General features: G+C 38.3%; 7 protein-coding genes across 9 annotated transcripts in view; 3 read left to right on the plus strand and 4 right to left on the minus strand.

Moving 5' to 3' along the window:
* The window catches only part of LOC104822414 (pyridoxal kinase), a 4,616-nt gene extending 4,430 nt beyond the window's left edge, over positions 1-186 (plus strand). Inside the window, exon 14 of one of the 2 annotated variants that reach the window (XM_010553635.2) lies at positions 14-186. In XM_010553635.2, coding sequence (XP_010551937.1) covers positions 14-24 — 11 coding nt within the window. In that variant the 3' untranslated portion in view covers positions 25-186. The other variant, XM_010553643.2, reaches the window with a different exon arrangement.
* Positions 187-288: 102 nt separating this feature from the next.
* On the minus strand, positions 289-1,929 carry LOC104822429 (polyadenylation and cleavage factor homolog 1-like). The gene has a single exon (XM_010553654.1). It carries the CDS (start codon positions 1,756-1,758, stop codon positions 382-384), a length of 1,377 nt encoding a protein of 458 aa, XP_010551956.1. The 5' UTR covers positions 1,759-1,929; the 3' UTR covers positions 289-381.
* Positions 1,930-2,205: 276 nt separating this feature from the next.
* Positions 2,206-5,496, minus strand: LOC104822436 (methionyl-tRNA formyltransferase). The gene is made up of 11 exons (XM_010553665.1): positions 5,317-5,496; positions 5,167-5,229; positions 4,515-4,649; positions 4,213-4,315; positions 4,015-4,085; positions 3,776-3,880; positions 3,653-3,686; positions 3,388-3,488; positions 3,076-3,135; positions 2,808-3,011; positions 2,206-2,527 (listed from the first exon to the last, which is right to left on the minus strand). The coding sequence occupies exons 1-11, from the start codon at positions 5,425-5,427 to the stop codon at positions 2,438-2,440; spliced, it is 1,077 nt and encodes a 358-aa protein (XP_010551967.1). The 5' UTR covers positions 5,428-5,496; the 3' UTR covers positions 2,206-2,437.
* Positions 5,497-6,019: 523 nt separating this feature from the next.
* On the minus strand, positions 6,020-7,744 carry LOC104822444 (E3 ubiquitin-protein ligase SINA-like 7). Its single transcript, XM_010553677.2, is given in 3 exon segments — positions 6,020-6,565; positions 6,568-6,852; positions 7,295-7,744. Coding segments are annotated over 3 exon segments (891 nt in total). The 5' UTR covers positions 7,523-7,744; the 3' UTR covers positions 6,020-6,187.
* A 2,629-nt stretch (positions 7,745-10,373) lies between these two features.
* On the minus strand, positions 10,374-15,193 carry LOC104825614. Its single transcript, XM_010557977.1, has 5 exons — positions 14,787-15,193; positions 13,418-14,089; positions 11,770-11,905; positions 11,430-11,656; positions 10,374-11,060 (listed from the first exon to the last, which is right to left on the minus strand). Exons 1-5 carry the CDS (start codon positions 15,156-15,158, stop codon positions 10,389-10,391), a joined length of 2,079 nt encoding a protein of 692 aa, XP_010556279.1. The 5' UTR covers positions 15,159-15,193; the 3' UTR covers positions 10,374-10,388.
* Positions 15,194-16,387: 1,194 nt separating this feature from the next.
* On the plus strand, positions 16,388-18,015 carry LOC104822453. Its single transcript, XM_010553689.2, has 2 exons — positions 16,388-16,875; positions 17,637-18,015. The coding sequence occupies exons 1-2, from the start codon at positions 16,626-16,628 to the stop codon at positions 17,789-17,791; spliced, it is 405 nt and encodes a 134-aa protein (XP_010551991.1). The 5' UTR covers positions 16,388-16,625; the 3' UTR covers positions 17,792-18,015.
* A 431-nt stretch (positions 18,016-18,446) lies between these two features.
* LOC104822461 lies at positions 18,447-20,541 on the plus strand. 2 transcript variants are annotated; one of them, XM_010553700.2, is made up of 8 exons: positions 18,447-18,577; positions 18,660-18,921; positions 19,103-19,174; positions 19,303-19,373; positions 19,490-19,643; positions 19,777-19,857; positions 19,936-20,025; positions 20,125-20,541. In XM_010553700.2, the coding sequence occupies exons 1-8, from the start codon at positions 18,537-18,539 to the stop codon at positions 20,212-20,214; spliced, it is 861 nt and encodes a 286-aa protein (XP_010552002.1). In that variant the 5' UTR covers positions 18,447-18,536; the 3' UTR covers positions 20,215-20,541. The 2 variants fall into 2 exon arrangements, with proteins under 2 accessions (XP_010552002.1, XP_010552011.1); XM_010553709.2 differs by having other exon boundaries at positions 18,450-18,577; positions 18,671-18,921; positions 20,125-20,540.
* Positions 20,542-21,272: the final 731 nt, after the last annotated feature.

Consider the following 21,272-nt stretch of genomic DNA (forward strand, 5'->3'; position numbering starts at 1 on the left):
CTGAAAGCTCAAAGATACTTCTGAATAAGGTGGCGAAAGGCGGAAATGTAATTTACGTTTTCGATATTTATATCATTTTTATAGGAGCGCAAATACGATCCTTAAGACGGTTGGGACCTCAGATTCATCCATACATCTTTTCGTTGGATAACAATAATTCATCACATGTTATGTTGCTTTCCATTATACTATGTTTTACTTTCACGTACTCATATCTGTGTTACATGCATGCATGGCATTCCAAACAAATCGGTCGAATATACTGCAAATATGTAATGGAAAGGGAGATGAAAGGAAAAGAATTTGCTAGAATTTTATTGCTCTCTGAGTTTACATGTACATTGGTCAATAAGAATGATGAAAAAGCTAAGAATTCTAGGTTCAGCAGATCAGTGTTCTTGCAGATGGAACCGAAACTGGTATCAGATTCTGTGGTCTCAGATCCTGTGTGGAAGATTTTCGGGTTTTTTCAGGCATGCACTTAGCATGAACTATGGGACCTAACTTTGATACATTGATGCCAGTTCTTGTCCCTCCCTGGTTATCATCGTGCTTGTGTAAGTACACAGCTCCCTTGTACATCCATTCATCGGCGTCATCGCTAAAGAAATCTTCGAACGGCTCCTCGCATAAAGCGCATGTCTTCTGATCGTCATCTGCAGGAACGACGAATTCCTCGTCATCATTCTTCCGGGTTTCTTTTTCCGAATCGAACAATTCTGCAACCGCTTGATCGTCGAGTTGCTCTCCAGTTGCTGCGCTGAGCCATAACCCCGTACTGGCAAACCACTTACGAGACTTGTTGTTCAGTGTCGGAATCTTTCTTGGATTCTTGCTGGTGTCTTTGGCCATCCTGTTCTTCCTGACATGCCAATCCATGTGGTTCCTGTGTTCTTCTTGGCATCTGAATCTTTGCCCACATGAACTGCACTGCCTTGGGAGATCAGAATACAGAGACTTTATGACAGATTCATGTCTAACTCTAAGTAACGACATGTCGAACTCTGTTCCCAAAATGCCATCTTGGATTCCAGCGTTCTGTTTCGACACATCATTCGGAGGAACAAGACCGCTGTTCTTGAAGTTTCTTACCAAATCTGATGAGCCATTGCCCATCAAAGGTTGCTTTGAATTGGGCATTACGAGTGGTAGAAGCGAACCTGAATTTGCGCCATTAGAGGGCGCAGAGACATATCTAATGAAATCGCGAGATCGAGCAGGAAAATTGTTAAAAGTCACACTCGGCGCAAGCCCGTTTCGGATCTGAGATGTGGGTTCGTTCGGATTCCACTCAGGCAACGAGTCCAACGACACATCGTTGTGTACTTGTCGTGGCAACGAATTCGAATTACAGCTTCCATAACCAGACAGGTATTGATGATTGTGGTTAGTCAAAGGTTGCGATGATACGAACAAGGGCATAGACGTATCGTTGTTAGGTAGAGCAGGAGAGAAACGATTTGGTACAACGTTGTTACTTACATTAGAAGAACCCAAACCACGAACATAAGAACCCGACATGGGAAAGACCTGAGAACCATATGAACCAGAAACCCTAGGTATGCTACTACGATGATACAGAGGAAGATTGTTAGGGTTTGCCGATGGAAACTGCGATGGCGTTTGCGCTCTCGCCCGCTTCTGGTGAGGGTAACCCTGGAAGCCTCCCACGCGACTGCGATCGTCCCATCGTCTCTTCAAATCGGCGTTCCCGCTCCGTTGAGGGCGAGTGTTCGCAAAGAACATGTTCGACGACATCTTCTTCGTTCCTCGATCGATGCTTTCTCGCTCAATTGAACCAGATTACAGCTTTTATCGTTGAACACAGCACAGAATAATCGATCAGAGAGAACCCTAAATCGCTGGAACTGGATTCTTTTCTTGTTCTTGCGGGAGAAGAAAAGAGGGAGTTCTTGAAGAGATGGGGAAGAAAAGTAAACTGATGCGAAGAGAGAAAGGCATGTAAGGTATATATAGAAAACTATGTCGGTTTGAAAGGAAGGTTCCGCGTTGCGTCATAAACGCGTGCTTAAGACACGTGCTGAAATTTTAAATTGTGTTAAGCCCAAATAGATATTGGGCCTTGTAACTGGCCCATTTACTTTTAAAATCGGGAGTTTTTAAGAATAAAATAAATAACAACTGGCCCACTAACTATTGAGCCTTTTTGGGGTTTGTAACACAAACTTCCATTGCCTCGGTCGGTTCTAGTGCAAAGGAATGATTTCGCATCAATGTATCAAAGATGGAAACGTACATGTACATAAACAGATACGAGAGCCATCAGATGATGGCAAGAATATGACAACATGGCTAGACCAGAAGATAAAAATGAAACTAAAGTCAGATAATCAATCAAGTTTTTCTCCATGGACCACCAAAGAGAAATGGAGGGGGGAAAAAAAATCAACACTGCACTCTGCAGCTTCTTCCTCCTCTAGAGCTTCTTCAGCTTCTGACCTCTCAAACCGTTCCAAAACGCTGCAGCGTTGACCACCTTCTTCCCCGGAAGCTGAACTTCCAATACCTGAACCAAGCCGGTGGATTTTAAGCATACTCAAATGCAAAACCACGGGTTATTCCCTCGAAAGACGAGACCAAACATTAGCCCGATTTGCTTCAATTTCATATGCTGTTTGAGATTACATAGTGGCCCTTTGCATTAATGAGTGAAAACGTGTGACTGGCCGATTTTGGAGCCTGTGATCGGTTTAATGGATGGATTACCCCGACATATATATTCTAAATACTCGAGTATGTATGTACTATGTAAAAGTTTCCATGCATGTGTGTGCGTGTATATATACCTCCAAAGCCGTGTGTCCTCTACAGGGAAAGACCAAAGAATCTTCATTGAAAGCTACGTAATCCTGTTCATCATCCTGAATTAAAACATCTTGGCATACACGAGTTGTGATGATCTTAAGCTCTAGGATGTTCTGTTGATTGCTTTTGTCATCGAGGACTTCAACTTTGGCTCGTGTTCCTGGCCATCCTGCAAAAGCACGGACCTAGGAAGCGGTTGTATGTTAGTGCTCATGGTAGGACTCGTTGTGAGAAAAAGAAGGATTTTACCTTGTTATGAAGAACAACAGCTTCTTGGTCAAAGGAAAGCCATGCCTCTTCTGGAGCTATCTGTGCACATCAGCTGGGAAGTTTTCAGTCGGACAATAAACAGAAACATGAAATATTTGCAATGATTAATCAGGATCATCCAACAGATATTTAAACTTTTCACATTCATTTTCAGTAAAAGGAACCGGATTTTCAACTAAAAGCCCCTTTACAAGTTCTGAATTATGTAACATATCAGTTCGAAGAAAAATATCAAGAATATGACTTTGAATGTCAGTTTGTTGATGGTGTCATAAGATTATTGACAAGTACCTTTGGGGCTAAGGTGGCTTTAGAATCATCCTGGGCAATAGCATTCGTTTTTGCTGACCCGTCGAATAGTGATGGAAGTCCATTGATAAGAAGCTTAGATCCTGTGTAGTTTACCATGGATAAGCAGAAAGAGAAGATATAACTGAAATAGAGATTGGTAACAACACTCAAGCAGCACACTGTATGATATGCTCATGACAGATACATAGGCGGAGGATATATAAGGAAGACAATAGATGTGATAAAAAATACTTTGATATATTACCTTCAGAAAATAGGAAAGAGAGTAGTTCTGGTGCCTGCATATGATTCAGTTGACCATTACTCGTCAAGGTCTAGAAAATCAGATAAGACAATCAACTGCATCGGTTTGGATGGGAATTCATACCTTGATTTGGTCATCCACTTGGAATCTTTCAGAGGCAATAACCGGTCCGGCATCTAGCTTCCGTACAGTAAATGCTAATGATACTCCAGTTTCTTTTACACCATCCTACCACAGAAACCGAGTTATTGACCATTGTGTCAACCATCATGAATTATATAGTCTTAGCTTATGATAAACGTAAAATCTATAAATAGGGAAAGGGGAGAAAATAAACAAGAGAGAATGCAAAAAAAAATAACCTGAAGCGCTCTTTGCACAGGGGCAGCACCACGGTAGAGCGGCAACAAACTCGGGTGGATGTTCACTGTCCCTAATATAATAGAATTCCACATCGAAACCTCAATTCTAGAAATAATCCTTCAAAGAATTAAGGAGACACCCTCCATCCATGGAGCATCCAGAATACTCAATCGAGCAGACAAGGCATTTCTACTAACCAAGTGATGGAATTTTAAGGAACTTGGTAGGTAAAATATTCCCATAGGCAGCTGTAATGCAAAGCTCGGGCTGCAAATCTCTTAAAGCAGACAAGAATGAATCCTGCACACAAAAAAAGACACGAAACTGCACTCACCATCCGAAGATTAACATTGGTCCACTGTGTTCAGTATTCATGTTTCCACCAATGTCGACAATGCAGTGTCGCTGTCATCTTTACAAGATAGATTATAGGATAAGTATGAACTTAGAATTTCACATCTTTCAAAGAGAAAGATCTTGAAATGAACAAGAAACTTACCTCTCCCGCCTTTTCGGGGGAGAAAATGAGATCAGAAGGAAAGCCTTTGTCGAGAGCAAATTGTGCTACAGGGGAAGGCAAGACTTTTCTGCCCCTATCTCTCCTTGCCGGAGGTTGTGTAACAATGCCTGCAACCTAGACCAAGCTGTATGAGAGGTTCATCACAGAAAGCTTCCCATTGCGATAGAAGCAGCAAAAACATCACAAACGATTCAACCATCACCTTGTAGCCGACTTCAAACCATCACAGAATTTTCAGCACAAAGCTTTGTTTGTTTGGGAAGGACCACTATTAACCATACGAAATTGAGCCTCGACAACAAAGGTGCCACTTATGCCGCCTAAAATTACCGTAAAACTTAACAAAACAGAAGAAAAAACAAGAAAGTCTTCAACTTTTCACCGCCATTTTTCACACTCAACGAGATCCGGGGAGCAACATATGCAAATTTTATCATTTTCCAAGATAAACAACTCCAAACTCAATGGCAAGAATCAAAACTAAAACTAAAACAATCTAATATCCTCAACAAAACTACATTCCGATGCATGGACCACGATATTTGCCCTAAATCAGGGGGAAAAAAAGAAGACAATAAATCCAATTGCATTGATTCAGAGGGGCGAACAAACACAATTAACCGTTGTGTACCTCAAAGGAAGAGTTGGATGCAGAAGACGCATCGAGAAGAGCTTCAAGAACATTCACCGAGACCTAATTACACAGAAAACCATTTTCGAATCAGAACGATACATACACATAAAACTATATATGGGTCTATACGCGAGCGAAAAATCTCACCTGAGGAGAGCCCAAGAAGACAAGAGATTTCTTCTTGGAAGAGGGAGCAATAGAAGAAGGAGAAGAGACATTGAAGCAGACGAAACGACGTAGTATAAGTGTCGAATTCATTCTTCTTCCTCCTCTCGCTGCAACGGCTTCGAATGCTGGATTCTGACACGGAGACCAATGACGATAGACTTCCGGTTTTCGTGGGCTGGGCCTCACCCGTTCATACGAGTGGATATATAACCTTGAGACCCATATTCAAGTTCAAAACGAAATCGATGTAAATTAAATAATTAATAATTTTATCCAAATCAAATCTGATTTACAAATGTACGGATATAAAAATTGCATTCCAATACAAATATAATAAAAAATAAAAAAGATTTGTTTAAAAATAAATATTTTATATTAACAAATTCGAACAGAATATAAGTTGAACTAATCGAAATTAAGTGACATATTTTATGTCGAATCTAGAGATGGGTAAAAAAATTTATCTAGGAAAATAATCAATTAAAGAAATTTTATTTACCAACAAAAATCTGCGTTTCAGATACAAAACATAACACGTATATATAGAAACATTTTCACTAAGTTGGTGAAGGAATTAAAAAAAAAAAAACAAAAACATACGGATTACAACACCCTCTGTTACTGTCAGAGGGTCTGAATGTTCTGCACAATGACAACGATTATGCGATTAAGGTTTAGTAAACAAAACACAAAGCATCTTCCGAAATGCATCGTTCATCATCGCTATCTCTACCACCTCACCGAATGCTTTGTCACTACCAAAACACATGCGATAATAATCACCAGAAAACGCTAATTAATCTAAAATAATATCGTTCGCAAAAAAGAAAAACATTTGTTGCCACCCGTTTCATACAAAAGATTCACGACAACCAGACGTCACGTCAGGACGACAGATTCGAATGTCTAACTTCATATGGCCACCAGCTATACGGACCAGATAGGTAGGAAACAACACGAAATCCTTGTCCGGAGGCTGATCTGTCACTTTCTGAACTCTCGTCACCGATGCAGTTGCTTCAATGCAGTAGCGGCTGACGCATGGCAAGTCGGTGAGAGTGTACGTGAACTCGCCTGCCCCCGGGATCGAAGGTGCAATACAACAAGCAGATACCAACTCTCCGTGGGGCAATCTGTGTCGTTGAACCACGATCGGTTCTCCATTTTTTTTATCCTCCTGCAGAACTACATTCCCATCGCCAAGTTCGATACTTAGGCGTTTGCCACACACAAACGGTAGTGCTCGTAAAGATCTTTATATTTCCCAGTGAATTCGCAGCCGCTTGAAGGGCACGGACATAGGGTGAAGATACATTCTCTTTCGTGGGACGATCTTTCCCCATATGAGACGTTCCTCTTGCACCCCTGTTTAGCGTTTGCACATGGAATCCTAATCGATTCGATAACATCCTCCAGTGCCCTGTTCCGCAAGACGCCGATGGGAAAAGCGCAAGACGGGCATTTGTTCCTCATCTTGGTGCAGCAAGGAGAACAAGCCACATGACCATTGTCACACTGACGACAAAACTCCAATACGTATTTTAAATGCACACAGGAATAACCACAAAGCAAGATTTCACTTCCCTAGCTAAACATGCCAATCTTTAGCTGCTAGTCCAATAGAGAGGGTAGGGAACATATCAACCTTTCATTGTCTGGATAGTTGTCACTGGTCCGAGAAACCAAAACTAAATCTAAGATCATAACAATTTCAGATTTATATGGAAATATGCCACTATCATCTCCTACATTCCGTTTAATCCCTAAATTAGCCTGAGTTCTGTTTTAAGCAGAGTCTCACCTTCTCCATTTACTTCCATCATCGTTTTTCCGTAACGAACACTCTTTACCTAACGAATATCAGTGGTTAGAATCTTCTTCTCTCCCAGAGATCACAATGTCAGATCCAACAAGTCTGTGTTTGAAAACACAGAGACACAGGAGAGAAGAACCAGACCTGAAAGATGGGAGTCTCCAGTGGCTCGAAGCAAATGGAGCAATCGAGCAAACGCAGATCCATAAAGGTCTGGGTAAAGTTCGGAGGCTTCTCCGATGCCTCCCCTTCGCCGCCGTCATCTCCTGCTTCTTCTTGTGCTTCTGCTTCTACCTCTTCTTCGGCTGTAACTCCGATAGGTCGCAGCCTCTTTCTAGATGACCGATCGCCGTCGTCGGATCCATTAGCCATGGGGAATTCTCCGTCGATTGACTTGCTTGCTCACAGAGTGCGCTCGTCTCTCCCTTTTAAACGGACTGATTCATTGAATCACATCAAATGAATCAAATCTTCGGATTTCGAGCACCATCAATGAATGCCTGAAGCGCAGAATAAGAGATACACTAGGTCATTATTATATCTTCGTGTGTCAGTACACTAGATCACTTCTGGCTAGTCGTGTCAAAACGAGCACACTCGCGAGCCGAACAAACTGAAGAACAAACTGAGATAGTGAAGTACACTAGATCACCTGACTCAACGCGCTGTCTAAGATGTTCAACGAATTGATTTTTTTTAAAATAAATTAAATTTATATAAAAAAACTATAATATAATTTTATATTCTTTTTTTATATCATTCATATGATTATAAAAATATATTTATTATTATTATAATGGTGATAATTGAAAATATTAAATGATATTGGAGTTTTATTAATTTTTATGTATTTATTTAAATTTATAGTTAAATTTAGAATAAATATAAATAAAAAATATTATATATATCTCTTCAACGAGGCGATTCGTTCAGATTAAAAAACTGACGAGCGATCTGAGTCGAGGTTTTTCTGATGAGTCTAACGAGCTGAATTCAAAACGATCTGAACTAAATGAATCGAGCCTCAAACGATCCGATCCGAGGTGGCTCGTTTGACACCCTACTTTTGACTATACCCTTCAAAAATTAATTGCTTTTTAAAAAAACTCATATCACAAAAAGACCAAGCTATCCCTTATAAAATCATAAAAAAGATTCAATTATCCCTTATTTAATACACGCTTTCTCTCTCTTCTATTTATTCATTAATTTATTAATATTTTATTTATAATTTATTAAAATTTTGTCTCACCGCTCTCTTTCTCGATCATTTTTTGTCTTTCTTATTTTAATTTTTTTTTTCAATTTCTCTCTCTATTCTTTTTATGATGAATAATTTTCTTTCAAATTTTTTGTATTGTAAAACCTTCAATATACTCTTTATCACTCACTCATTCTTTTTCATTTTTTATAAACTCTAGTTTGATATAATTTTTATATAATTTAATTAACTATTTTCGAACTAAATAAAATAAACACATAATTGAAATTCAAAATATTCATCTTCATAATTTATTAATATTTTATCTATTCCGTCTCTTTTAAAATAATTTTTTTTTATCTTTATTATATTTAATTTTTTCTTCAATTTCACTCTTTATCTCTTTTTTTTATGATGAATAATTTTCGTTCAGATTTTTTGTATTGTATAATATTCAATCTACTCTCTATCAACCACTCACTTTTTTGTTATTTTTCATAAAATCTATTTGATAATTTTTATATAATTTAATTAACTATTCTCGAACTAAATAAATTTAAAACATAATTGAAAAAACTCAAAATATTCATCTTCATAATTTATTAATATTTTCTCTCTCCCCTCTCTTTTTCAATAATTTTTTTATCTTTATTATATTTAGTTTTTTCTTCAATTTCACTCTTTATCTTTTTTTTCTACGATGAATAATTTTCGTTCAGATTTTTTTGTATTGTATAACCTTCAATCTACTCTTTATCAATCACTCATTTTTTTTGTTATTTTTTCATAAACTCTAGTTTGATATAATTTTCACATAATTTAATTACTATTCTCGAACTAAATAAATTAAACACATAATTGAACTCAAAATATTTAGCTTTATCTGATACATCAATATAAATAAAAAGCAATATAAAATAACGATAAATGAAATAACTAATAAGTCATATAGTAAAAAATTCACATGATTACAAGATCGCATGGATCGACAAGATCACGCCGTTATAAAATTACATGGTCACAAACAAGGTGGACCTAGGATTATTTATAAGAAGGGGCAAAGTAATTTTTAACATTTTGAACTTGATACAGGGACATTTAACATTTTTATTTACAAAATTTATAAAACTTATAAAAAATTTAATTTTTTTTTAGTTTAAACAATGGGGGCAAAGTATCCCACTGTGGTTCCGTATGCCAATCGAACTGGTCCGGTCCTATAGAGATCGAGTTTGGGTTTGGACTGGGTCGGACCGCTTTTGCCTGCTAAAAATGTTATTTGAAATTTATTTTTCTATTATCTTTTTTTTAAAAAAATAATCGGGCTTTGGCCGGCCTGTAGCCCGACCTGAACTCGGTCCGAAAATCCAAAAATTTTGGATCTAAATATCTCGACCCCAAATCCGCTATTTTCAAGGCCGGCCAAGTTTACCCTAACTATAGTATATGAGTGTATCACTGGTTACAAAGTCGCACATATCATATTAAATTTAATTTATAAACTTACTTATGTTTCTATTAAATTTAATTTGATTTGAATTGATCGATAAATGTTCCTAAAAACAATATTTTTCAGTTGAATCCAAATTTTATTTTAAAAGCCACATTCATTCCATTTTTATACAAGATCCAAATACGGTTACACTATTGGATTTGGAATATTTAACATATATAAAAGTCAAGTTTTAGCCGACCGGTCCCGGGCCAAGGGAGTTGGTTATACGCGGAGGCTAAAGGCCACGTGGAACTCCTATATAAAAGATATCATTTTATTTGACGATCTTACCGCGCAATATTACACCTACGAAAAAAACAGAGAGCTCAAAATGGCAAAATCCCAAATCCTTAAACACCAAATCACAGAACACAGAAGAGAGATTCAAGGATCCAAATCATACAAATAATTTAGATTTTTTTTTAAAAAACCTGCACTAGGCATTGTAGCAAAAGCCATTTCAAGGGTAGTTACTTAAGTTTATCATATAGTTAAATAATAACCCCGACCGGCAGACAAAATTAGAAGCTGTTCCAAAGCATTTAACCGCGGCTGATACAAAGCCTCACCGTCTTCACACCCTTCCGACCATAAAACATATATGTAGGCACCAACATAAAACCCGCGTCCGGTGGGTCTATGCTCACTTTCTGTATTTTTTTCATTTTCGAATCAAACGTCAGAATGGTTTCTCGTTCTCCGTCTAAAATGCTCGTCTCGAGGTTGTACGAGAACTCACCGACCCCTCGGACCAGAGGGGAAATACAGCTTACGCTCACACGCAAATCATTCGCCACCGGAAAACTCTGAAGCACGACCAGCTCACCCTCTTTCTCTTCCTCAAACACTTTCATCTCGTTATGATTGATGCTCAGGCAGGTGTATTCGGGTTTCCCACACGAGATCCCTTTTAGGGAACGGCTATGTTCATCTCTGAAATGGCTGGTGAGCTGTTTGTACGGACCGCTGAAATTGCAGCCAAGGACTGGGCACGTGCATGAGATGAAAAGGCACTCCTTTCCATGAGAGGATCTCTCACCGTAGGCTAATATCTTCTTGCATCCATACCTGGTGTTTGGGCACGGCAATCTGATCGTTTCTAGCAGTCTCTCCATTGCTCTGCACCGGTAGTTACCAATGGGCATAGCGCAGGACGGGCATTTATGCCGCAACTTGGTGCAGCAAGAAGCACAAGCAATGTGCCCACTGTCACACTACACACAAAACAATCATGGAATCATCACAAACAATTCTATGGCATACATTCGCTACGAATATATATATACTAGCAAGGATGTTCTTACGTTTCCATGTGAAACATAACAATGCGTGAAGGGAAAGATTACTTAACACTACAGAAACTGCACGACCAGTCAAAGAATCTGAAATGGAATCCAAGCCCGAGTAATATTATCAGCTGGCTGTTCATGTCATTCATATAACGATGACAAAAATGAATTTCTGAGTTTGTCTTTCTCCATGCACTATTCCCATTTTCCCAAAAGGCGGAAATAATTCTTTGCGAATCAGACAAAAATGAATTTCTGAGTTTGTTCTTGTTCAATCCGGGACAAGGACCATACCTGAAATATAGGGATTCCAAGTGGCTCGTAGCAAACGCCGCAATCCAGAACATCTGGCTCCGTAAGCGTCACGGCAAGGGACGATTCTCCACCGTTCACCGATTTCCCCTCCGGCGTCGCCTCTTCTCCAACTCTTGTTTCATTCTCGTCTTCTCGGCGACGGTTAGGCGTCTCTTCGTCTTCCCCTGCATCACCGTCTTCATCCTCTTGCTCCTCCCCCTCCTCCTCTTCTTCTCCGTCTTCTTCGTCTTCTTCCTCTTCTCCTAGTTCTTCTTCTTCTCCTTCTACAACTTCCTCCTCCTCTTCTTTTTCTTCCTCGAATGCAACTCCGACAACGGACTGAAGTCGCGGCTTCTTTCTGGACGGACGATCACCGTCGCCATCGACGGCTCCAGAAACGGGGGTTCCACTTTGAGCCATCTGCAGTCCTCCGACGATAGAGCTACTACTTGCTCACAGTGTCCGCTCGTCTCTCCCTTTTAACCCAAAGGATCGCGAATATATTGGGCCCATATGGACCTTGGTGAATATCCCATTATTTATTTATTTATTTATAATATAATGTCACAGCCAAAAAAAATGAACAAATTTATAAATAATCATTATAGAATTGAATCAAATCTATAATTTGATTAGTTCCAATTATTCGGTTCTAAAAATTACATATCAATCAATTATTATTTTCTATTCATTCGAATTTGTATTTTATAAAGAAAAATTAATAATTTTTAGGCTTTTTCGATTTTTTTAATATTTAGTTTGTTTGTGAGATATTTAGTTTATTAAAAATATTATCGTTCGGAACCGAACCGAAACTCTGAGCCCTAATATCGTAGAGTTGCTTTTCCTGCGTCCCGACACTAATAATCATTTCAGATTTTGGTTGATTTGATTATATTTATAATCAAGCTTTTTAGTTTCTAAAAAATTAATTTGATTTTATATTTGAATTTTAAGGAAAAAACATTTGTCAAATATTTCAGTACATTATTTTTTTTCCAATTAAATCTTCTACTACGTCATCACAACATAAATACACCTATTACCCATGCTCCATGCACCGTGTCATTTGACCGACTGTGACACCTAAGCGGTCACGTCATCCAAAGCTCACACGTTATATTTTTATTAAAAAAATAAAAAAATATCATGCATACATATATACATAAAAATAATAATAAGTAAAAATAATAAAAATAAAAATTTACAATGTTCCTATATGTATATAAATACATACATATATACATATGCATAACACACATGCACGTACGTAGATACACATTCTATACGTACGTGTATATATACGTATATATACATACATAAATATATATATATATATACACATACATTCATACAAACACTGTATGTATCTATGTATATAATATAATTAATATAAGAGTGGAGAAGCAAAAGAGAAAAAAGAACAATTTTATAAATAGTCATTACAGGAAGTTCATCTGTCAACTACTATTGGAAATAGGAATCAAAATAAATTTCGAGTGGAGTGAACCAAATCTTTGGATTTCCATAATATTAATAATAAAAACAGAAGAAGCTGCAGTCGATGTAGTTAATAGGGTAGGGTGGTCTACGTGCCGACTCATAATAATCTTAATAATCATTTCAGATTTTATTTAGAATCCTATTTGTTTTTATTTAATTCGAATTCAATTGTTTTTTTTTATAAGAGATCGAGATCGGGTTGAATTTTATTGATTAAAATATTCACTTTTCTAAAAAGATAGTTATTTTGAAATGAATCATCTTGATAGTCTATTTAGATTGATTATCGCACTCGATTAAAATACGATTATACATATTTCAATTTAAGGATCCAAAATATACAAAATAGTCAGATTAAAAAAAAAAACTGCATTAGAAATTGTAGCAAAAGTCATTTCAAGGTTGCTTTGGTTTATCATCCTTAGACAATAATCCGACCGGCAGAGACATAACTTAAAAGACTTAAAGTTCTTCCAAAGCATTCAACTGCGGCTGATGCAAATCCTCACCGTCTTCACACCTTTACTGCCAATGCCATAAAACATATATGAAGGAATCAACATAAAGCATTCAACAGGCGGCTCCATGCTTACTTCCTGTATATTTCTCATCTTCGAATCAAACGTCAGAGTGGTTTCTCCCTCTCCCTCTAACCTCGTTTCGAGGGTGTACGAGAACTCGCCGACCCCTCGTACCGGAGGGGCAATACAGCTTACGCTCACACGCAAATCATTTGCCACCAGAAAACTTTGAATTACGATCAGCACACCCTCTTTCTCTTCCTCAAACACTTCGGTCTCGTTATCATTGATGCTCAGGCAGACGTATTCTTCTTTCCCACGAGAGATCTTTCTTAGGATGTTTCTATGCTCATCTCTGAAATGAGTGTTGAGTTGTTTGTACGAACCCATGAAGTTGCAGTCCAGTGCTGGGCATGAACATGGGATGAAAAGGCACTCCTTTACATGAGATGAACCTTCGCCATAAACAAATTTCTTCGTGCAACCTTGTTTTGCGTTTGGGCAGGGCAATCTGATCGATTCTATCACTCTCTCCATGGCTCTGCATCGGAAGTAACCGATGGGCATAGTGCAAGACGGACATTTATGCCTCGACTTGGTGCAACAAGAAGCACAAGCAATGTGCCCATTATCACACTACATCCAAAACAAACACAGAGTTCATCATCATCAATTCTATGGCAATCCCAGATGTGTTCTAAGTGCACACATTCGCTTGGAATAGATATATTAGCAAGGATTTTCTTACTTTTCCAGTGAAACATAACCATACCGAAATTGCATGAACAGTCAAAGAATCTAAAATCAAATCCAAGCACGGATAAAATTATCAGCTGGCCGTCCATACAATTCATGGACGAACACCCCCGCCCATGTGCCCATTTTAGCTCAAGTCCTTCTACATGCACTATTCCACAAACCGGATCCGCCCATTTTCCCCAAAGGCAGAAAGATTTCATTATGAATCAGTACACTTACATGTTCTTGACAGACAAAAATGGGACTTAAATCCAGCTTTACCTAGAATTTCATTGTCTTCTGGCCAACATATATTCAAGAGATTACTGCATTACTAAAGCAATGGAACCCTAAGGTATCAAAATTTTTTTTAGTGAAAAATAACATTGTCATCTTAAATTAATCTGCTTCCTTAGTAAATAAACACGATCCCAAGTGTTATGTTCTGTCGTTCAACGTTCACTTCTATAACCATCTTTCCAAATCAGGCTCTTAACTAACGTCGTATCACTTATCAGTTGCTAGACACTTGAAACTAGAAATCAATACGAATTTCTGAGTTTGTTCTTCTTACAATCCGGAACAAGGACCATACCTGAAATATAGGGCTTTTCAGTGGCTCGTAGCAAACAGCGCAATCGAGAACGTCTGGGTCCGTAAGCATCACGGTTAAGGGCGATTCTCCACCGTTCACCGATTTTCCCTCCGGCGTCGCCTCTTCACCATCTCTATCATTACCCGAGGATGCTCGATCATTGAGCTCACCTTCCTCTTCGTCCTCTACATGACCATCGGAGATGGAAGATCTCCTCCTTTCATCCTCGCCTTCCCGGGAACTTCCGGCGTTTGGGTTTCCAGTGATTTCTGCTTCATTTTCGACGATCGAGGCACGTTTTAGTCTCTTCCAAGATCGACGATCGCTCGATTCTTCTCCGTTACCGCCTCCAGAAACCGAGAATCTCACCATCCCCGATTGCTTCAAAATTTCAACAATTTTCTCTGGTCCTTATCAATTTATATATAGGATATATTATATATATATAAAAAATATATTATATATAGGGTATATATGGGCTGAATAGTACACATTTGGGCCTATATGGGCCGCGTCCGTGGAAAAGAGGTTTTCCATTCGCTGACGGTTACGAAACGAACGCGACTGCAATCTAAATATGAATATTCGACTGTAAAACAAGTTTCGGATATTTGGGAACGAATTTTTCTATTCCTTGAAAATAAATTTTAAGGAGTTGATTCGGATGACTCGAATACAAATCTATAATTTCAAAAGATTCCAAAATTCCAATATGATATCCTAAATTAGATTATATACATTTTACTCTTTTACTCTGTAATTGTGATATTTGAATTGGAATTATCCAAAACCAAATCAAATTATTGGATGTCTCTGCTATTTGATCCGATCGTACTAAGTATTCGAATTACGAAATGAATCACAAGGATTCAAAATTTGAATATACGACTAGATCGGATTGAAATTTTCGATTTTATCTGTCCTAATTCAAACCTTAAAAATTTAAACGTTGATATGTAGGAAAACAGTGTCCCCACAACCACGGTTCGATACTCACTTTTGGCATCACCGTTATAAAAAAAACCCTCAAACCTTAAGAGTTAGAGATGTGCACAAGCCAATATCGAATTTTGATACCAAATTTGTACCCAGGAGTCTTGGACCCCAATCCCAAAAATTGAGACACACATTAGCGACATATTTTTTAATATCATAATGATGACATTCTTGTAAATATTAATAATATATAAGGGTATAATAGACTTTTTATAAAACACGGATAGAGAATATTACTCAAATAACCCACTTGGGTCGCAGCAATTTCAGTGTACACCACCGAATTTTTTTTTTCAATTTTAACCCATTTTTTGGTTGGAAAAGTCCGAAATACCCTTTTCGTTTTATTTTTTGCGATCTTATTACGACTAACATATAACTGATATACAACTAAAATAAGACAGATGATTTTTTTACCACCTTTTTTAGAATCAATTGTAACTATATTTAGAATTAATTACGAAGTCGTAATAACGAAGTTGTTTTCGAACGGATAAAAATCGTGCATTTATTAAGGGTAATTTCGTCTTTTAAAAAAAAAAAAAAAAGGTGTTATGTTTTTTGTTGTGCACTCGTAAATTTGAGTAAAATTCCCCCACGGATAGCCGTTAGCGAATTCTTTATACCGAACTCGTTGGGAATTTGGGAATTTTGTGTGGATTATAGGTCATGTATCCCAGTTTTTGGATATCGAAATTCGCGGTTTGATTTCTGTTTGGTTTTTTCAGGTTTAAGATTATCCGACAACATCAGTCTCCTGTCCGAACTTCGGTCAAGGATCTGACAACTTTCCTGTGTGGAACTCATTCGATCCAGAGAGATTCCATCATCTGTTCGTCATCTATGGCGATTGCATCTCTCAATCACTCTGTTTCTTCCTCCTTTGCGATCCCCAAGTCCCTAATTCCTCATCAATTTCGCGAAACCCTAATCCTACGATTACAATCGCGTCGCTCGCACGAGCCAATTCGATGCTCAGCCACTACTTCCAACGGAAGCGAGGGCTTGAGAACCTGCAAGAATTGCAAAACCCAGTTCGATCCTCTTCTCAATCACCCTCGAGCTTGCAGATTCCACACCGCTCATTTCGGAGGTTAGATCTCTTTCTGGGTTTCTTTTGTTTTGACGAAATTCTGATCGATGATGTCATTTCGGAGTTCCGTTTTACGAAATTCGTGATCTGTATCTTTGAATTAGATGTGAAAATTGGGGGGAATCTGATGTTCTTATGGCGGAAGAAAGGTTCTGTTCTTGCACCTGTGGGTTTCTGTTCAATAGAATCATCTTCATTACAGTTGACCAAGATATCTGATTCTGTACTGAAAGTCTGAAATTATTTTCTTGAAAGCGATTCTTGTCTTGTTAGTCTTGAGACTTGTGATCAAATGCAGAGCAATGGAGCTCCGTTTTGCAAGTGAAATGCCATGGTTTTCCCAGGACGAGCTCTGTTTTTGTTCAGAAGAAAACATTTCGATTTTAGATTCTATAGGTTTCAGGCTCACTCACCAGTCGTATTCACTTTTCATCTGACTGATTCTATAGATTTCAAGCTCTGTTTTTGGCGGCTGATTCTTGGATCTAGTGAGCTGATATTAGGAGAATCTTTTGTAGCTAAGAGCTTAGGAAAGGAAAGGAACAATGGATCCCCTAAAGGGGATGTCGGAAAACTGTTTCAACTGGCTGCATCATCAGTTTCAGGACACAGTTTCGGTTTCTGTTGTCTGTGTTTTAGATATGCCAAAGCTTCTGGAAATCGTAGATATTGATGATATTAAAATGTTAATCTTTACTTTTTTTGCGATAAATTTTCCGGGGATTGAAGTCTTTTTAATGTCTTTTTGAGTACGATTTCAGGAGAGACGAAGAGGAAATTCGAGAGCGTATACAGCGGAGGCACGATGGAAACTCCGGATTCCGGGAAAGTTTTTCAGTATTGGCACTGTTGTGGATCCGAAGATCCCTTTGATCCCGGCTGTACTGCTTCTCCTCACGCTTCTTACGACGATTAAAGCATTCAGCATTGTGAGTTCAACAGCTCAGATTAGTGTAGTGATGGTTCTGAACTAGTCTGGGCCAGAACGAACCGGATCGAATCAAATCGAATAATATTCGATTCAAATTTGGTACAATTTTTGTAGAACCGAATGAATTATTCCGGAATCGAATCCGGTAAATAACGAATCGAAACCCGAATTATCCATCTTTATGTACAAATGTGTGTGTAAGTGTCAAATCTCAGTTCTTGTTTGGTACTTGTATAAAAAAAAATTAATTTCAAACCGAACCAATACTAAAACTGAATTGAACCAATTAACATTCGGTTATAGTTTGGTATAATTTTTATCAAATCGGATAAACTGTTCTTGAACCAAATCTGACAAATCGAAATCCGAAACCTCTGGCGTGGACACGACAGAAGAAGCAAAGGAGACATTGATCCCCATACAAACATATATATATGTATGTATATATATATATATATATGGACACGACAAAAGATGCGAAGGAGGCGTCTCTCCATATCGTAAGACCAAAGGAATAAATCAAAATTGAATGCAAAAGATACGAATTGAAGAAGAAGAGTAAAAGAAACAAGAAAGGAAAAGAATATGCTAAGACGTTCGGATTCAGGGAAAGATAAAGAGCATGAGACAAAAACGATTAAGAAAAAAAAAAGGTGAAACCTTTGTGTTTCTTTTCTTGCAGAGAATCCAAATTTTGTTCTTGCATCCTCTGTTACTTACATCTATCGTCATGGGCAAATCAATTTCCTTTGAAAAAAATTATTCTTTCTGGTTCTCTCTCTCTCTCTCTTCCTAACGTTAATTTTCTTGCATCAATTCCTTTCAGTTTTATTTTTCATGTACATTGTTTTAGCATTGTTGTAGTTTCTTTGGTGGGAATCTTTGTGATGGGAGATCATTTGGTATTGGAGGTTGACCGGTTAGATGCCGGTTTAGGGACACTAAACCGGTCAAAAGAACCGTCTCTGGCGCGGGTTAACGAAGACAGGTCAACTGAATCCGTGTTCGGCAGAGCAGGTTCTTATCAGAACAGATTAGTCCAGTGTCGGATTTGTCACGATGAAGATGAGGATTCCAACATGGAGACGCCTTGTTCTTGTTCCGGAAGCTTGAAGGTCCGGTTTAGTTTTGGTTATGTTGTACCGATACGTTAAACCAGACCCGGTCTATGCACTTTCTACTTCAAATTAGCATAACTTAATCAAATTTATAGATTCTTTATACGGTTTAATTGGTTATCTTAACTAGGATCATTCTATATGATTTCTTGAATGTTTTCTTTACCGGTTTCTGCAGTTTGCCCATCGGAAATGCATCCAGAGATGGTGCAACGAAAAGGGCGATACAGTCTGCGAGATTTGTCTTCAGGTTTCCACTCAAAACATCAACTTCTTTCACCACAAATCATCAGTTTCTTGATATGCTTCTCTGTTGAAAACCGATGAAATCGGTATTTTTTTTTCTTGCCTCGTTTCATGAACGTTATTCAATTGCAGCAATTCAAACACGGTTACACAGCTCCTCGAAAGCCCTTCTTTCATTATGCTGGAATCTCCACCAATTTCGGGTACTTCCCGAATGTTCTTTCGCCACCGAATAGCCTTCTTCTTCGATATTCTTGACCTTGAACGATATAGAATAAGCCTTTGGAGAACCCTTAACTTTCTTTTCTTTGTTTTGCAGGGAAGGTTGGGGAATGGAGGGACTGAACCTTCATAATTCTAACTTTATTCCTTGGTCTGCATTTGATCATGATTTTCTAAATCCCGATGATGATGAACTCTACTCAGTTCATAGCCCTCACAGCATCATTTGCTGCCGCGTAATTGCCCTACTCGTATGCTTCTTCTCTAATCTCTGAAACATACATACATATATACATATATAATACGTACATACATACAAACATGGCCTTGATCTCGGTGTTTTCAGACTTTTTAGCGTTCTCTCTTTGCCATGGTTCTGTGCAGTTTATCCTTCTGCTTTTCTTGCGTCACTTCTTACCCGTTATCCTAACCGGAACTGATGATTTCTCGCTAACCGTATTCACTGTAAGACTCGGGAAACATAACGTACATTACATATATAACGTCGTTGGATATGAAATCTCATGTACATTCTTCTTGCAGTTGCTGATACTGAGAACCGTAGGAATCTTTCTGCTGGCGTATCTCTTCGTCAAGGCGTTCACTTTCCTTTGCTGTCACCGAAACCGAAGGGTTAGTAGCTTCATAGGAAATTAATAGTTTTTGTAAAGATTGAAACTCGAAAACTGTTTTACTGAAACTGACATGATGTGTTACAATCTTTGAAAGCAGGATCTTGGATTCTCTGGCTTTACTTCAGAGGAAGAAACCGAACCGTCTCAGATGTCTGTGCCAGAACTACGTGCTGTCCCTGTAAACTGAAAACGCCGAGATTTGGACCAATATTTCTAAACTAATACAAATGTAAACTAATACAGAAACAGAAGGGGAGATGAATGTTACAACCTCTAGTGATATGGAAGTTTCACGTCTTCGCAGAAACAGAACAAAACTCTGAACTGAGTAACAGCTAACTGTCTTTGCTTGGTGTTGTGTCCTGAAGAATAACATAGTGTGCCATTGGAATCCGATATTGCGATCCTTAATGTATGTGTAAGCACTGATATTGTAATGGTTGTTGCATTTATATATAATTTCACAATATGTAATTTTATGATTATTTCCAGTTTATCAGATTAATACGCAATACAATATGTATGTAAGGACCCATCATAGGATCAAATATCCGCGATTAGTGACGAGTGCTCAGGTATCCACGGAGTACTTGCCTACGGAAGGGCGAGATCGCGACAGAGTCACGAAACCGTGAGGCTTTGAAAACAATGAGAGAACTGTTAGAGTTTGTGCCCAATATATAAGGAAGGTCAAACTTTCACTCTTAAACTAGTTTTTGTGGTGGAGTTAGGTCACAAACTATATCAATTGGTATTAAAGTCCAAATCTCTACACACCGGTGGCAGGCCGTTCTCTTACGGATATGCGGTCGACTCAGTGGATGTGGGATGGTCGGGATGTGACCGAGAAGCCGCCAGAGAGTTGGGCACAACGGAAGCGTGGTAGGCCCATAACACACAGGTTCTGGATGATAACCAAGCTCTGACCAATTGATACAATTTGAATCTTAACCCCACCATAAAAGCTAGTTTGAGAGTGAAAGTTTGACCCTCCTTATATATTGGTCTCAAATCCCTCTCTCCCACCGATGTGGTATTCTTATCAACAACTGCGAGGCAACGAAATCAGAAGAAAGACGTAAATAGCGCGAGTGGTGATGAGGCGAACATCGACCAATGACTGAGGTGTCGAATTCGGACAATTCCTGAGTTCCTGACACCGTACAGCCGTCCTCTTATTCGCTTTGATTGAGTACCCTAATTTCGGATACCAACACCCAATCCTAAACCCTAATCTATTATGCA

The sequence above is a fragment of the Tarenaya hassleriana genome, unplaced genomic scaffold (assembly GCF_000463585.1).
Source record: "Tarenaya hassleriana unplaced genomic scaffold, ASM46358v1 Cleome1, whole genome shotgun sequence".
In the NCBI taxonomy this organism is placed as follows: Eukaryota; Viridiplantae; Streptophyta; class Magnoliopsida; order Brassicales; family Cleomaceae; genus Tarenaya; species Tarenaya hassleriana.

Bases quoted from the DNA above. Each gene is read 5' to 3' on its own strand.
- LOC104822429 (XM_010553654.1), bottom strand. From the start codon at position 1,758: ATGTCGTCGAACATGTTCTTTGCGAACACTCGCCCTCAACGGAGCGGG.
- LOC104822436 (XM_010553665.1), bottom strand. From the start codon at position 5,427: ATGAATTCGACACTTATACTACGTCGTTTCGTCTGCTTCAATGTCTCT. The intron at 5,230-5,316 runs GTGAGATTTTTC...CTGTGTAATTAG, and splicing joins TCTTCTTGGGCTCTCCTCAG to GTCTCGGTGAATGTTCTTGA. The intron at 3,489-3,652 runs GTAATATATCAA...TAAACTACACAG, and splicing joins CTCTTTCCTATTTTCTGAAG to GATCTAAGCTTCTTATCAAT.
- LOC104825614 (XM_010557977.1), bottom strand. From the start codon at position 15,158: ATGGTGAGATTCTCGGTTTCTGGAGGCGGTAACGGAGAAGAATCGAGC. The intron at 11,906-13,417 runs TGAATGCTTTGG...TTGGGTTAAAAG, and splicing joins GGATTTGCATCAGCCGCAGT to GGAGAGACGAGCGGACACTG. The intron at 11,061-11,429 runs GTATGGTCCTTG...TTTTGTGTGTAG, and splicing joins TTGGAATCCCTATATTTCAG to TGTGACAGTGGGCACATTGC.
- LOC104822453 (XM_010553689.2), top strand. From the start codon at position 16,626: ATGGCGATTGCATCTCTCAATCACTCTGTTTCTTCCTCCTTTGCGATC. The intron at 16,876-17,636 runs GTTAGATCTCTT...GTACGATTTCAG, and splicing joins CCACACCGCTCATTTCGGAG to GAGAGACGAAGAGGAAATTC.
- LOC104822461 (XM_010553700.2), top strand. From the start codon at position 18,537: ATGGGCAAATCAATTTCCTTTGAAAAAAATTATTCTTTCTG. The intron at 18,578-18,659 runs GTTCTCTCTCTC...ACATTGTTTTAG, and splicing joins GAAAAAAATTATTCTTTCTG to CATTGTTGTAGTTTCTTTGG. The intron at 19,175-19,302 runs GTTTCCACTCAA...ATTCAATTGCAG, and splicing joins TCTGCGAGATTTGTCTTCAG to CAATTCAAACACGGTTACAC.